Source organism: Telopea speciosissima, chromosome 10, assembly GCF_018873765.1.
Source record: "Telopea speciosissima isolate NSW1024214 ecotype Mountain lineage chromosome 10, Tspe_v1, whole genome shotgun sequence".
Classification (NCBI taxonomy): Eukaryota; Viridiplantae; Streptophyta; class Magnoliopsida; order Proteales; family Proteaceae; genus Telopea; species Telopea speciosissima.
The window spans coordinates 9,821,356-9,836,406 of NC_057925.1; the positions used below are offsets into that span (position 1 = coordinate 9,821,356).

The 15,051-nt window shown below is 38.6% G+C and overlaps 1 protein-coding gene and 1 pseudogene across 1 annotated transcript; both read right to left on the reverse strand.

Moving 5' to 3' along the window:
• Positions 1-2,202: 2,202 nt before the first annotated feature.
• On the reverse strand, positions 2,203-4,102 carry LOC122643188 (annotated as a pseudogene).
• On the reverse strand, positions 4,035-7,029 carry LOC122643189 (probable leucine-rich repeat receptor-like protein kinase At1g35710). Its single transcript, XM_043836836.1, has 3 exons — positions 5,859-7,029; positions 4,096-4,772; positions 4,035-4,051 (listed from the first exon to the last, which is right to left on the reverse strand). Exons 1-3 carry the CDS (start codon positions 6,776-6,778, stop codon positions 4,035-4,037), a joined length of 1,614 nt encoding a protein of 537 aa, XP_043692771.1. The 5' UTR covers positions 6,779-7,029.
• Between the last annotated feature and the right edge of the window lie 8,022 nt (positions 7,030-15,051).

Genomic DNA, 15,051 nt, shown 5'->3' on the forward strand with positions numbered 1-15,051 from the left:
ACGAACCTCCCATGCGTTTGTGATCATCAAAACACAATTGAAGATTACTTAGGAGAATGGAATTCCATTTTCCCCACAGTATTTTCATCCATCCATTTATTTTCTGTGTTAGAAGTTGAAATCAGAAATGGAGAGGATGGTGAGATTGCTTGAGTTGTTCTGTCCTTAAGACAGTATTTGCACCCTTATTATTGCAACGGGTTACAACAAATCTGCCTCCCAAGATAAATCAAGCCTGACTTGATCACTGGTTTGCAGTAACAGTAATCTATTCGAAAACTATATGAGAATGACTGATTTTCTGGACTATTTATGGGCTTGCACATGATTGTTTGGATGGATGCGAAGTACAAAGTGTGCCATCAAAGCGCTACATTACATCTCACAACCCACGTACGTGTACACGCTTAGATGATTGCATATGCATACATCCTCGCAAGTGCTCAGTAAAATCTTTTCTAAATATAATACGTGATAGTTGACCATTATCATATATAACCCATATGATTTCTTTCTACAAAACCAATGTGGACTAAAATCCCACATCATTTGTTTTGAAAACTCCAACACTTTGTTTCAATGCATTTCCATAAGTGCTCGTGGTAATTTTACTAGAAAGGATGTCACTTGCCAAGTTGCTTAAACTTTTGAGAAGATGGGAAGATACTCACTCCTCAGATCTTTGGTTCCCAATTCCCATCATGACATGTTAGATTTGTTTGTTTAAAATAGAAGGGGTTGAGAGAGTGATCAGAGAAGAGTCTCAAGGCATGTTTATTCCCTAAAAAGACCGACGGTCGAGATTAAGCCAGATCGAAGGGCTAGAACGTGAAAGGAGACCCGTGACTCACATGGAGGCAATGCACCCCACTTAGGCGCATTCCTATTTCCTCGAACAAAGAACAGAGCCACGTGGCAACACAAAAAGGAAAGAGAGTTTGATCCAGGAGGATGAGCTGTTAGAATTTGGAGCGGGACCCACCATACCTGCAAGTGCCAAGGAAGTTACAAGCCTAACAGAGACACTTGGTGGTTGGTTAGTAGTTGAAGAGAGTATGGCCCTGAGAAAAGAAGAAACATGGAAGTACTGCGCACGAGATGATAAGTGAGGACCTTTCCCTATATAAGGCTAAGGGCTGATGCAGAAAAGGACATACATCAAACACCTGACAAATACATAAGCATATTTTATTCCTTTCTTTTGTTTTGTTTGTTTGTTTATTTCGATTGACAGTATATACGGTCGTATTTTGAGTTTGGGGGTGACACAGATTTGTTCTTGGGCTCATGTCCATAACTGGTATGATCGAATACAATTTACTTTTAGTCTGTTATTTCTGGTTTCTTGTTATTTTAGTTTGATTGTTTCAACTTCTTTGAATTGCGATCTATCTAGTTTCTTTTGATTGCGATCTATGTCATTGGTTTAACCCAAAAGACTTTAGAATTATTCAGGCAAGAGGGAGACCGACGTCCTGGTTAAAAGTTAGAACAGACCGTACCAGCCTTGTTTGAACCTACACAAAGGCTTTGGCACGCCTGTGCTATTTTCACCTCGTACGTGTGCCCCTGTGTAAGTGTTGAATTTTCTTCACCAACAACGCATTAATGCATTAAGTGGGCCTAGAGGCCCAAAAGCGAGATTGAGTTCAGACCTTTCTTAAAAAATTGTGCAGAGACTGATGTGCCAAGTATATTCCTACACTGTTTCCCTACATGTTACATAGATCCCTGCTATCAAACTCTCTATATTCCTCCCTACTTAGCAGCACACAATCTTCAATCTGCTATTTCAAAAACTCATCTTTCTTGTTCCTTCTAAAGACCCCAGAACATAGCCTAGGGGAGCATTAGCTATTGCATTTTCCATTCTCTGTTAATCCAAATTGAGAAGATTTTAAAGAAGATTTGTTCTGCCCACCAATTGGGAACTCCAAAGTCCAATACCAATTGGACAAAAAAGACTTCAATGATATGAATAAACATTACATTAAGAGAGAAGAAGAAGAAAAAGGAATGGATATATAAGATTCATTGGAAAGAGATTGCCACCTTCTTATCAGTAGTATGTAAAATTACAATGAAAACATCAAGAACTTAAATCCACTTAGCACATAACTTAATCTTGAAAAAAATGCTAAGATTATTAGACCAAAAAAAAAAGAGAAATACATGTAATTGGGATTATATCTGATATATTAATCATATATTGGATTTCTCTACCAAGACAAATGAGCTTGCATTTACTTGGGGAAGAGAGCCATGCAAGAGTTCTCCTAATGTGATTGTGTGAAATGACTCAATAAAAAATGGCTTGCGAGATGATAGTTCTTGAGACACAAATTTCATGGTTGGACGAGATTGGGGATTACCATTCAAGCATATAAATGCTATTTTTACAATAGAAACCACCGCTCCATAGACTTCAACTGTGGGAGGAGGGAGAAGTTGGTCTAAACCATTGTTCAACATCATGGTTTGTACGTACAACTGAAGATGATGCTAACAATAGCGATGATGATGATGATGATAGTGATAAAGATGAAAGGAGCTCACCAGGATGTCTTCCCAGTAATGTTTCCATTGTTACCACCCCAAAGCTATACACATCACACTTTTCTGTGACCCTCATTGTATAAGCAAACTCTGCGAAAAAGAAAGTTAGTCAATCTTTGTTGTGGACAATGCTTAAACACTATATTTGAATTATAAAGTACATTTCTACAGAGTACATTGATCGTTGATTACTTGGAATAAATGATTGAACTAGAATCACATTTGTTAGACTTGTAATACATCGGTGAACCATTTGAAACTAAGTAATAGAAATTACGAGATATCTTATATCATTATAACATTATATATTTATCAATGCTAAAAGTTTTCTATATAAAAAAATTGTACAAAAAAAAGGTATTACAACATATCAATGCTAAAATCTTTCTATAAAACATTTGTACTAAAAATTTCAGATATAAAATAAAAATAATTTAAAAAAAGGTATTATAACATATTAATGCTATAATTTCTATATAAAAATATTTGGATAGGAAAAAATTAAAATAAAATTCAGACTTTTGCAAAATCGATCAACTTTTGATAACCTTCACAAAGAAAACAAAACAATTCCATCTATAGTACTATTAATCAAGTTGGCATTATTTAGAAATATGGAATTTCATGTCCCAGCTAAAAGAAATAAATATATTACCTGGAGCAAGATAGCCAAAAGTGCCAGCAAGAGAAGTCCAATTACTTGAATCGGGCATTAGAAGCCTTGCAATGCCAAAATCTGACACACAAGCCTCATAATCTAAATCCAATAAAATGTTACTACTAGATATATCTCTATGAATTATTGGTGGTGAGCAATCATGGTGCATATAAGATAGTGCATTGGCCACACCTTTAATTACACTCATTCTCTTGATCCAATCCAATTCTGTTGCGCTCCCCACATCTCCTAGAATCTTTGCCAAACTTCCTCTTTCCAAGTATTCAAAAACCAAAAATGAGTGTCGTGCATGTGAACAGAAACAATAAAATTTCACAGTGTTTCTGTGTCGTATTTCAGTTAATGCACGAATCTCATTTGTAAAATGGTTTATGTTGACCATGTCAGCATCTTCTTGTAATGGATGAAGCTTCTGCACAGCTACCAATTGGCCAGTTGATAAAGTTGCTTTGTAAACACTTCCATATCCTCCCTTCCCTATGCAATGCTTGTCATCAAAGTTTTCTGTGGCTTCAATGGTATTTTCATGCACAATTCTACCATCATAGTTACATACTGCGAATAGATCTCCCTGATCAATTCTTTCTGTTTGTCCCATTTCTATCTTTTTCTTTGCCTTTCTTTGAAAAACCCAAGCAATTCCTATAACTATGGAGAGTATAAGAATTGCACTCAAAATAGGAAGTAAGATATAAATGATGAACATGTGCTTCTTTCCAGTATTCCTCTTTTCTATCATTGAAGAATTGCAAGAGGGTAATCCTTTTGCAGCATTGTGTGAGCATTGCCACACAATGCTTTATTGTTTGTGAAAGCCTCTCTAGGAGCATCTTCGAAGGCTTTACTTTTGGGAATCGGACCTTCCAACTGAGTATATGATATGTCAATGACTGTCAAACTCAACATTTCTTCCAATAATGAGGGAATGGAACCGGAGAGAATATTGTGTGAGATATTTAAAGTTTCTAGACTACGCAATTGCCCAATCTGTGATGGTATCTCTCCAGAGAGTTGATTATGACTAATATCCAATAGAAGTTGTAGTGAAATCAGGTTACCCATTTGTCTTGGAATGCTTCCATTTAATCTATTCTTACCCAAGTTTCGGTAAATCATTTTGAAGCAATCCCCTAGCTGCTCCGGAATAGGTCCAGTTAGATTGTTGGATGACAAGTCAAGATCTTGTAAGTTAGACAAGTTTCCAATTTTCGATCGCAACCTACCGGAAAGCTGGTTATGGCTCAAATTCAGGCTTGACAAAGCCTTCATCTTCCATAATTCCTTTGGAATCTCTCCAATTAAACGGTTGGAAGAAAGGTCAAGTTGTTGTAGTAGAGTTGACTTCCAAAGCTCTGGTGGTATCCTGCTAGTAATCTCATTTCTTGACATCCTTAGACTTGTAAGATTTGGACAATTTCTCCAATTTGCTGAAATCTCACCATATAATTTGTTATTTCTCATATCAATTGTATATAAATGTGGATACGAACCAAAAGCATCTGATATATTTCCCTTAAGCTTGTGCAATTTCTCAAGCCTTTAGAGATACCACCTGTGAAACTATTGCCACTTACAACAAAATATAAAAGTGATCCACCAACACATAATTGTTGAGGTAAATTTCCAGAGAAATTGTTGGTACTGTTGGGATATGGAAACGGGCTCGATAAGAACTAGCTATAGTGGTTGTCAAACCAGGTCAGGGCCTCGAGCTTGTTGATCGCAAGCGCACGCACCCCGCCTTGCGCCGGGGGCGCGTAACTCGTCATCTTGGAATAACACTAAGAAGGAATATAATAACCCTTGCGGCTTACATAAGGCACCATGAGTCTATAGTGGACCAACAGGGTCCGAGACTTTCGCCCACGTCACGCCTAATCAGGCGCGTGGGAAGCAACAGATAAACATTATCTCCGAATTACACTCTCCAACGGTCTCACTCCACTCCGGAATTCCAGCTTTCCAATTCAAACATAACTCAAACTCTCGACCACCTTAAATACGGGAGGTAACGCACGTCCAACCCATCTGAACATTCATTGAATTGACTATTGCTCAGAGATCTAACTTAAGCATCGGAGTGAGATCACCGGCGACGTCCGGTACTCTCTGTTAATCTCTGTCTTGCAGGAAGAGCCCGCTCTAGCAGGATTTCTGATGCAACAGGTACTAATCAGTAGGTGAGTTAATTGCTTCAGATTTCCTATTTCCTGAGGAAAAGAACCCGAAAATTGATTGTCAAAGAGTCTTAAAGCCTTCAACTTGCTCAAATTACCTATGGATGTAGGGATGATACCAGATAAATGATTTTGATGCAAGGACAATGTCTCCAACTTGGACAAGTTAGAAAAACTGAGTGGAAATTAACCTATGAGGAGATTTGCAGAGAGACCTAAATTTACAAGGGATGCCAAGTTTCCTATTTCTAAAGGAATAGAACCAGAAATATGATTCTTATACAGATATAAAGTGGTCAGCTTGGTTAAGTTCCAAATGGTGGAGGGAATGGATCCTGTTAGAGAATTTTTGTACATTGCTAAGACAATCAGATTTTTCAAATTTCCTATGGATGCAGGGATGACGCCGGATAATTGATTTTCATTCAACAACAATAACCTCTAACTTGGACAAGTTAGTGAAACTGATGAGTGGAATTGAACCTTCCAAGAGATTCTGAGACAGTTCTAAATCTACAAGGGATGCCAAATTTCCTATTTCTAAAGGAATAAGACCAGAGAGATTATTCAGATACAGATATAACAATTTCAGCTTGGTTAAGTTCCCCAATGTGGAAGGGATGGATCCTGTCAGAGAATTATTTTGCATCACCAAGACAATCAAAATTTTCAAATTTCCTATGGATGCAGGGATGATTCCAGATAATTGATTTTGATACAAGGACAATACCTGCAAATTGGACAAGTTAGCAAAACTGAGTGGAATTGAACCTGTCAGGAAATTTTGAGACAATTGTAAATCTATAAGGGATGCCAAGTTTCCTAATTCTACAGGAATAGGACCAGAAAGATTATTCAGATATAGATGTAATGTGGTCAGCTTGGTTAAGTTCCCAAATGTGGAGGCAGGGATGGATCCTGATAGAGAATTATTGTACAGATATAGCTCAATCAGATTTTTCAAGTTTCCTATTTCAACAGGAATAGAACTAGAAAGAGCATTAACAGAGAGGTTTAAACAAGTCAGATTGTATAAATCACCCAAAGAAGCAGGGATTGAACCATTGAGATTGTTGTAACTTAGATCTACTTCTATAAGATGATTTATGTTTCCTATACCTGATGGTATGGAGCCACTGAAATTATTAGCACCAAGATACAAGAATTGAAGACTTGTTAGTAGAGTGATCTCTGATGGGATTTCGCCGGAGAGTTGATTGTAAGTTAGACTTAGGAATCTAAGCTTGAGAAAGCTACTTATCTGAGAAGGAATGGTGCCAAAGAGAGTAAAGTTGGTGAGATCAAGATGAACAAGGTCAGGGAAAGAAGTGAAGTTTAAGCTTTTGAGTGTACCTTGCAAACCCATATCCAATAGTTGTATGTAGAAGACACTGCCGAGCTGATTGCAAACAATACCAACCCAATTGCAAGAAGAAGAAGAAGAAGAAGAATTGGTGAGTGTCCAAGAAGGCAGAAGATGATCAGAGTGGGGGGTTTGGTTGTGGAAGCTAGAGGAGGGTGGCTTTCCACTTCAACAGAGCCTCTGATTGTTCAGCAGCAGTGATGGTAGGAGAATAAGTGGTAGAAGCAAAAGCATATGTAGTACTAGAAGCTGAAACAGTTGAAATAGGGAGCAAAAATACAGGTAACAAGAAGAAAGAAAAGAGTGAGAGGACGAAGAAAAGGGTTCTCATCAAGGCATAGGGAGAAGAGCAAGTCATGGCGCTTTGGGGTTTATGGAATAATTTCTGATTTCTGTTGGGTTGCTGTGAACAAATGAAAAAAGGGGTTAGGGATATTTATTATAAATTCCTCCCCTTTTACTGTATAGCAGAATTTTCTGGATGACAAAGACATGAATGGAGAGAGGAAAATGACTACATGTTTATCCTTTTAGTGTAGCCTATTGTTTTTATCTTCTTTTTTTTTTTAATATTTTGTTACAAGAGAAATCTTTAAGGGGAGATTTGTATCTCTGTCTCTGTTCTCTAACCTATATTTACTCAGACTCTATTACCCCAAATTCCTATTATAATTTAGAAAAAGGAAATGGAACGTTAATCGATGTTGTGTTTGGGCGTGTATTTGAGCCCAGACACAGCCCAGTACAAAAAGACCAGTGCTACCCCTGATCCTTTCCATCTTTCCAAGGGCAGCACTGATTAGCGTTCTTTCTCCCTTTAGAAAAACAAACTTTTACTTCTTTTTCTCGCTTGATATTCCAAAAAAGACAAAATTGTCCCCTACCCATAGAGAATGGTCCACCCACCATCCTAAGGTTCACAAACTCCTCCTAGGATTTTGGTGCGTTCCAAAATACCCTTCCGATGCCCATTCCCGCCCTCTCCCTCCCCTCAGTGAATGAGATCCCATTCGTGGGTGGAGGGAAAATTGGTCCAAAAAAATTTCTTAATTCCTAACGATGATGATGTTTACGTGCTTCGCACGACAATATCTTCAAGTCCAAACCCCATGCTTTTCACGGCCTTACATACGACTTAATGGATGACTACACCAAATGTACCTGGGGAGTGTTGAACACACAGTGCAGATGACAGTGACTGCGTGTTGGTTGTCATTGTTGTCAACACAGTGCATGTGTGTTGTTGTGGTCAACACAATGCATCTTGGTGCAGTCACAACACTCAGGCCAGTTCAAGCAGCAGTCTGGTTGAGTAGACATGTTTATAGCAGTGCAGGCAGTGACTGGATAGTGTCCCCACCATCCCCAGTAGTTCTCAAAGGCAGTGATATCATTACAGGGGTTTGACAGTATATACAGAGGTCCCATAGTGTTTGGGAGTCATCCAGGGGCATTTCTGTCATTTTTAGGCATGGACAACATTTAGACGTATTTATGTAATTTTACAGAGTACAAATGGCCTAGACAGGTGACAGAGAGCATCCAGTAGTATATTGGTGATTTTGTCAGTCACAGAGGTCTATGGAGTGTTGACACAGCTCACAGGAGCATTTTGGTCATTTGACAGTGATGTGACATGTTGGCAATGATGCTGGAGCATTCGGGGATTATGTGACAGCATGAGATTGTTCATTGCAGTGTTTGGAAGCCTTAAACAGCCTTGGGTGAAGGCTAGGTGCATTAAGAATGTTGATTTCATAGGTTTTCGCACTGGCAGCGTGTTCGTCGATATTTTTGGAGGGTATAATGACAGAACTAGGAAGAGCATTCTACATGAATATTTTAGTTCGTCGAGTCCTCTTCGAAACGCAACTGGAATTGTGCAATTCCGAGTTTGGATGACAAAGTTACATCGATTCCCGTTTGGTCACCTAAAATGAAGGGCATTTTAGTCAATCAGAATTGTTTTTGGGTTCCTTGAGAAAATCAGTAAGGATTTTGCTGATGTGGCTAATTTTGATTGGTAGTTCTCATCGTCACGAACACGTGGCCACAAACGGCACTCAAATCGGAGCTAAAACAAAGAAGTTATGGCTAAGATTCCATTTTGGGTGTTCTGGTTGGTCAAGGAGATGAACAATTCTGATCGTGCGATCTATATCGTTCCAAGTTTTTGAAATTTGAATTAATGGTCAGATTTAATCGTTGACGGTAAACCCTCATGGTCCTTGATTTAATGCATCGCATGTGTAGAGAAGCACCCAAGAAAGATTCTGTTTCAGAGGATCTCATGAGGCCAGTTAGTTTAAGATATAAATGATGAAGATCCAACGGTCTAAGATCTTTCCCGCCTTCACCGACAGATCTGACGGCTCGTAGGCCGCCGTACGAGACAGCCAATAGGACCGTGAAATGTCACCTGCCACTGTCAGCCTTTGACATTGACTCCATCACGTGATACTGATTTGACGGACGAGATCTTGAGCGATTGGACGTATGAAAAACATGCATATTTCAAAATAAAGATCTGACGGATGTTGATAAGTGTGATGATGCACTGGCGCTACATGGAATCAAGCGCGATATGATGCCTGCGCCCGCACATGTACACAACCCTCGAGATTCCATTTTAAGTTCTACGAATGGCCCAACTTCAAAACGCGATATCTCACTCATCCTGTATCGAAATGGGGTGATCTTTTTTTTTGATTTTGGGTGATTTTTCGAGATGAATCCATTGGTATGCTGAGAGAAGAGAGAAGAGAAGCAGAGGTAGCCGGAATACGGGTTGCAGTCCTAAATAAGTGATTTGTTCATTCATGGTTTGAGTTTCCCTCTCTATCTCATGTCTCCAGCCTTCCTTGATGCCATTGATGTTTTGAAATCATAGAACTAGAACCTCTTTAGGTGATTGCAGCTAAGAAAGAAAAGGGAAAAGAAAAAAGGAAGAAGAAAGAAGAAGGAGAAAAGAAGAAGAAGGAAGGAAGGAAGGAAGAAAGAAAGAAGGGAACAAAAAGAGAAGAAAATGAGAAGAAAATGCAAAGAAGTTGAAGCTCAATCGCAGATTCGGTGGAGGAAAGAAAGAAGAAAGGAAAGGGGAAAATAAAAGAAAAAGAAAAGAGAATGGAAGAAGAAAGTGGTTTCCCACACTGCCAGGAACCACTCCAGAGCATAAGTGATTAAATACACTTGAAGATTCTAGTTCTCTATCAAATTGGGAGAAGTTGAAGATTCCAGTGAACTACCAAAGTTGCCAGACTCCATCACCGGACATCTGTGATCAGAGACAGTGCATGATTGTGAGATTTTCTACACTTTATTGCCTGTTATGTTTGATATACTGTATTTCCATTGCATATGCTAGCTAGGTTATACTGTCATAGACCTATGCTATATGGATTTCATTGTAGGGCATTTGTATAAGCTCAATTGTTTTTATTGAGTTGTCCAGTTGCATCTGGACACAGTATTGATTACTAGTGGGTACTAGAAAATCATTGGGGATAACACCATTGTCTCTATACTTAGGGATAGAAGCAGGTCAGATGTCCTGAGTCATAGGTGTGACTAAAACATCATCTGCCGTGGGTGCGGCCTCTCAGTTTTATGCTGAAAAAATTAGTGATGAGTAGATGCTGAGGTCCAAGTGACCATTACTCCGTGCATGTAGGCAACTTGTCGAAGCACGTATTTCTCTGTGTTGTGGATGTTTTCTTGCTTTGGTTAGAAGTGCTTTTCTGCAGGATGGGTATACACACCTGGTAGAGCCTTTGACAGTCAGGCTGGAGTGTGTATGTGATTATATGTGCCAACAGTGTGTGTGGTTGAGTGCCATATTGTGTGATAGCATCAGCTCTTGGCAGCACGTGGTTTAGCAGCTCTTGGCAGCAGTATCAGTGACTGTGGTTGTATGAGGCTGAGTCAAGATTGCTATTAGAGTGTGATTGTGTGTCTTTGTGTCTTTTGAGAAGACTGTGTGGGTGGTTGTGGTGAGTGTTAAAGATCTCAACAAGTGACCTGGGAGTGAAACTGTTGAGGAAAAAGATTTTTATAGTCCACTGATTCACCCGCCTCTCAGTGGCCATCACTGTTCAACAGAGAGATACTCATTCAAGGTAACCATGCTAGAGAATCGGTCTATTTGTGTGACCAAAAATATCCTTATTTATACCCCATGAGTAAGTAAGGCCCCCAACCATATTTCATAACTCTCTCTCTCTTAAATTCCCCAATGCTTAGAGTCCAAGTTAAACCTAACCCATGACTGAGGCCCCCAACCATATTTCATTACTCTCTTTTAAATTCCCCAACGCCTAAGTCCAAACCCTACCATATGGCCTTGACTAAGCCCCCTACCATATTCATCACACTCACACTCTCTTTCTATCTCTCTCTCTCTCCAAGTCCATTTATTCATTTTCGTTTTGGTAACACATGACAAAGCGGGAAGTAGAGCCTTAGACATGGCTACCAAAGGAAATTTCCTCCCAACAATTCACCCCATTTGTTTGACGTGGACTTAAGTGGGGTGAGAAAATGCTGATGTGACATTTCAAAATCCCACCCCAAGTCCCCAACATAGTTTATTTAATTTGGGGTGGTGAATTTTCAAAAGCACAGTGAATAACAATTAAATGCTTTGTCTGTTGACGTGGTATTTGCAAATCCCAACCTTATGCTATCCAAAGTCCCACAAAAAACAAAGGACTTTGGTGATTGGTCATGGAAAAAATAAAAATCTCACTTTTGTTCCTCAACCCACTACGCTATAGACCCCCAGTTTCACAACAATCCCACCTCATCCTCCCCGTCACCAAACGGAGCCAAATTTGGGTCAGCCACAACAGGTCTTACTAGTGGCATGGGGTGCTTCACATGTCATCATATGTGATAATTGAATTTGAAGAACTGAATCTTCTAATTTAAAACCATTACTCTGAGTGCTGAAAATTGAAATATTAATTATAAGCAAGTTTGACAAGTAGTTCTTTTTGAAGCTCAAGGTGGCTAGGATATATAATTTAAAGGAGAGGGTTCTCCACGACTCCCGTGTGAGGAGGAATCTACGCAACATACCAAGGAGATGCAAAGAAAGGTATCTTTTGCATGGGACCCACATGATCAAAGCAAGAGAGAAAAAATAATAAAAGACTTCATGTGAGAAGTAATTACTTCCTTGTCATTGTGGGGAATTTTTTTTCCCATAGCTTAAAATCCATATTAGGTTCAAAATTTTTGGCTTTGTTTTGAACTAGGAAAAGATACCAAGCCAAAATGCAAGTGGGATGACACTTAACAAGTACAAGCCCATAACATTTTCATAGTCAGCCATGGGAGGATGAAGATTTCTTCCCTTGACCATAAATATATTCAGGGAACTGAGCAACTTTACATTCCCAAAGTCTGGCTAAATTTGCTTGCCATTTTGGTTCTGGTGATGGCCATGTTAAGTCCATGAAAAAATCTAAAGCGGCTTTCGATGTTCGATTTCTTTCCACCTCCCCTCTTTCTCATCTGCTGTTAGTTTAATCCATAACTCCTACCTCTGTATTTCCATCTCTTTTATATCATGATGCATGACCTAATCCCCATTGAAGGTTTCTGTTTCTGTGATCTTCAGGTAAATTTTTTTTTGTAACTTTAATCAGTTGGACTTAATGGATTTCATTTTTGCAGGGAATAGAAAAGAGAAAGTTGGAAGGTGATTCAACTGATTCTGTTAACTGGTTTAGGTTAACTTATTTCAATTTCTGTTAACTGGTTAAGGTTCTAGTTCATATTCTGTTATGAAAATTTAGCTTTTCAATTCAATTAGAAGTCCTACTGCTAGTGCTACTATACTACTTTTAGGGAATTGGGTCTTCTGTAACGCGACACAGTGTGTAGTGCACATCCAACGGGGTGTTGGGCTGCGTGCCCAAGCATTGCAGGATGTCGAATGATGCACTATACACTGTATCGCGCTACAGAGGAGCCCCACGCTACTTCTAGATCTTAGTTTTTTTTTTTGTATTAATTTTGTTGTTCTAGTTTCAACTGTTATTGCTGAAACTGCATATGGTTCCCGATATGTTCTTAGACCTGCATTGTCCATTACTTGCAAAAGTCCTTCAATTCTTTCAACTTTAATCACTCTCATTTTCCTTCTCTGTTTTTATCAGTTGACATTGTGTGTTTGTATAATTATTTGTCAGCAACATTAAAGACATGAAGTGAGTAGAAATAGAATCCAACAATAAATGGTTTATTCTAATCTATTTTCCAGTGCACTAGATTAGCCAGAGAGACTGGTCTAACTAGAAACTTAAAAATCTTCAACTTGCATTAGTACAAGAGATTGTTTCTCTGTTCATCCATAGCCTCTTGCTACCCATGCAAAATAGGGAGTGTGGTTGGTCATTTTCAATTGGGGGGGGGGGGGGGGGCACTTGGGTCCCACCTATGAAATTACCAAAACCCCCCTTTGTTTTGCTGGGCTGGACCCTCCGGCTCCCGCCACGGCTGGAGGAGAGCCAAATTGGGGATCGACAACCATGCGGTAGGAGAAATGGGAGATTGATTGGAGTTGCAGAGAAGGAGGTGCTAATGTGGAGTATTTTAAACCGTTTGATTTGCATCATGAAAGAATAATGACACTTGTGCTTAGTAGAAATGGGCCCAAGCCTGACCCATTTGTATGTCTTGCCATATATAGTTCTTGGCTCAACTCCGATTTCGGACTTTACTGGCCCACACTTTTCTATAATGCATCAGGGGCTGGGCTTTAAGCTTTCTAACTTAAACAAAAAGCCCAAGTTTGGGTACTTTATGTATTGGGTCTTAACCTTAGATCCAAGCTAGATTGCTGAGAAGCTAATGGCCCTTTTAAACCAATATAGGAGGCATCGGATGGGTGTCAATCCATGTTATATAATGGATCCTGGGCCCATATTACTGGTTCAAATTTCTACCCAAAATGGACATTTTACATCTGTTAAAAATGCATTATAACTTGTGGAAATTACAAAGATACCATTAACCTATGCTATTACATTTTCGAGGTTAGTGCCAGTTGCACAAAGAAAGATACTATTCAACTATGAGGTTTCCCTCTCTACAACTAGGCTTGGCAAACGGTACGGTTTCGGTAATATGGTACGGTTTCGGTATGGTACCAAAATAGCTACCCAATACCAATACCATACCATACCGTTTAAGAACCCTATTTTCAATACCGCAACCGTACCGCTACGGTATGGTATGAAAATGGTATATGTACGGTACAAAAAATGGTATAAATTTGATTTTTATAAACGGTATGTATATGAAAACGATATATATACGGTACAAAAATGGTATGCATATGGTATGAAAATGGTACGGTTTCATTTTTACATGTTTACACCCCAAAACGGTACGATTACGGTAAAACGGTACGGTTTTGGTACATACCGACGGTATGACCATAAAAACCGTTACTGTACCATACCGTGGTCAATACCGTTTGACCATACCGTATCGTACCATTTTTGCAACGGTGCGATTTGATACGGTTTTACACGGGCAGTTTCGATTTCGATATACGGTTACGGTTCCAGATTGACACCCTTATCTACAACACAAGAACTAGTAAAGGAAACAAAGAATCAAAATATATTAATTAATTGTTTGTCTTTTTCTATGAGAGTAGGCTTTTCGGTGGGACATTTTCTATGAAACTTTTTAGGAATCAAACTATTTATTTGTGTATTTATTTTATGAACCCATTTAAGAACCTTATAACTGTTTAATAAATGGTTCAGTTTTGATTTTATTACATGAAACTATTTAATAAATGGTTTAATTTTGTTTTCTATCTCTGACACCGTAAACCAAATTAACCAAACTGTACTGTTTAACTGAGATAACACCGTTTAACACCTTTAACGTAGATTTATGGTAATATTCTCAAGATATATGACTCAGTGTCCTTGAAGGTACAATACTGTTTTGTTGCACCTCATTTGGTCGTTCCTTTATGCTTTCTTAGAGAATCTTTCCCTTTTAAGTTAAAATTTTGTATGACTAGAAACCAAAATAATATGATGTCTACTTCTGTTAATTACAAAATAAAAGCAAATAATATGGATAAATATTTGGTATACAATTTCTATTAAAATAAAGGGTCTATCTTGTTGTCACCAAAATGGTGAAGTGAGAAAATATAACCTTCTTTTGATTGCATTTTTTTTTGTTCCCAAAAGTTATTTGATATAGAGACAAAAGAGATTTTTCAAAACAATTTGAAAGTGACTTAT

Coding starts and splice junctions, on each gene's coding strand:
- LOC122643189 (XM_043836836.1), bottom strand. CDS start 6,778: ATGGGTTTGCAAGGTACACTCAAAAGCTTAAACTTCACTTCTTTCCCT. Junction 4,773..5,858: donor AGTTTCACTAACTTGTCCAA/GTTAGAGGTTAT, acceptor GTATCTCTAAAG/GCTTGAGAAATTGCACAAGC.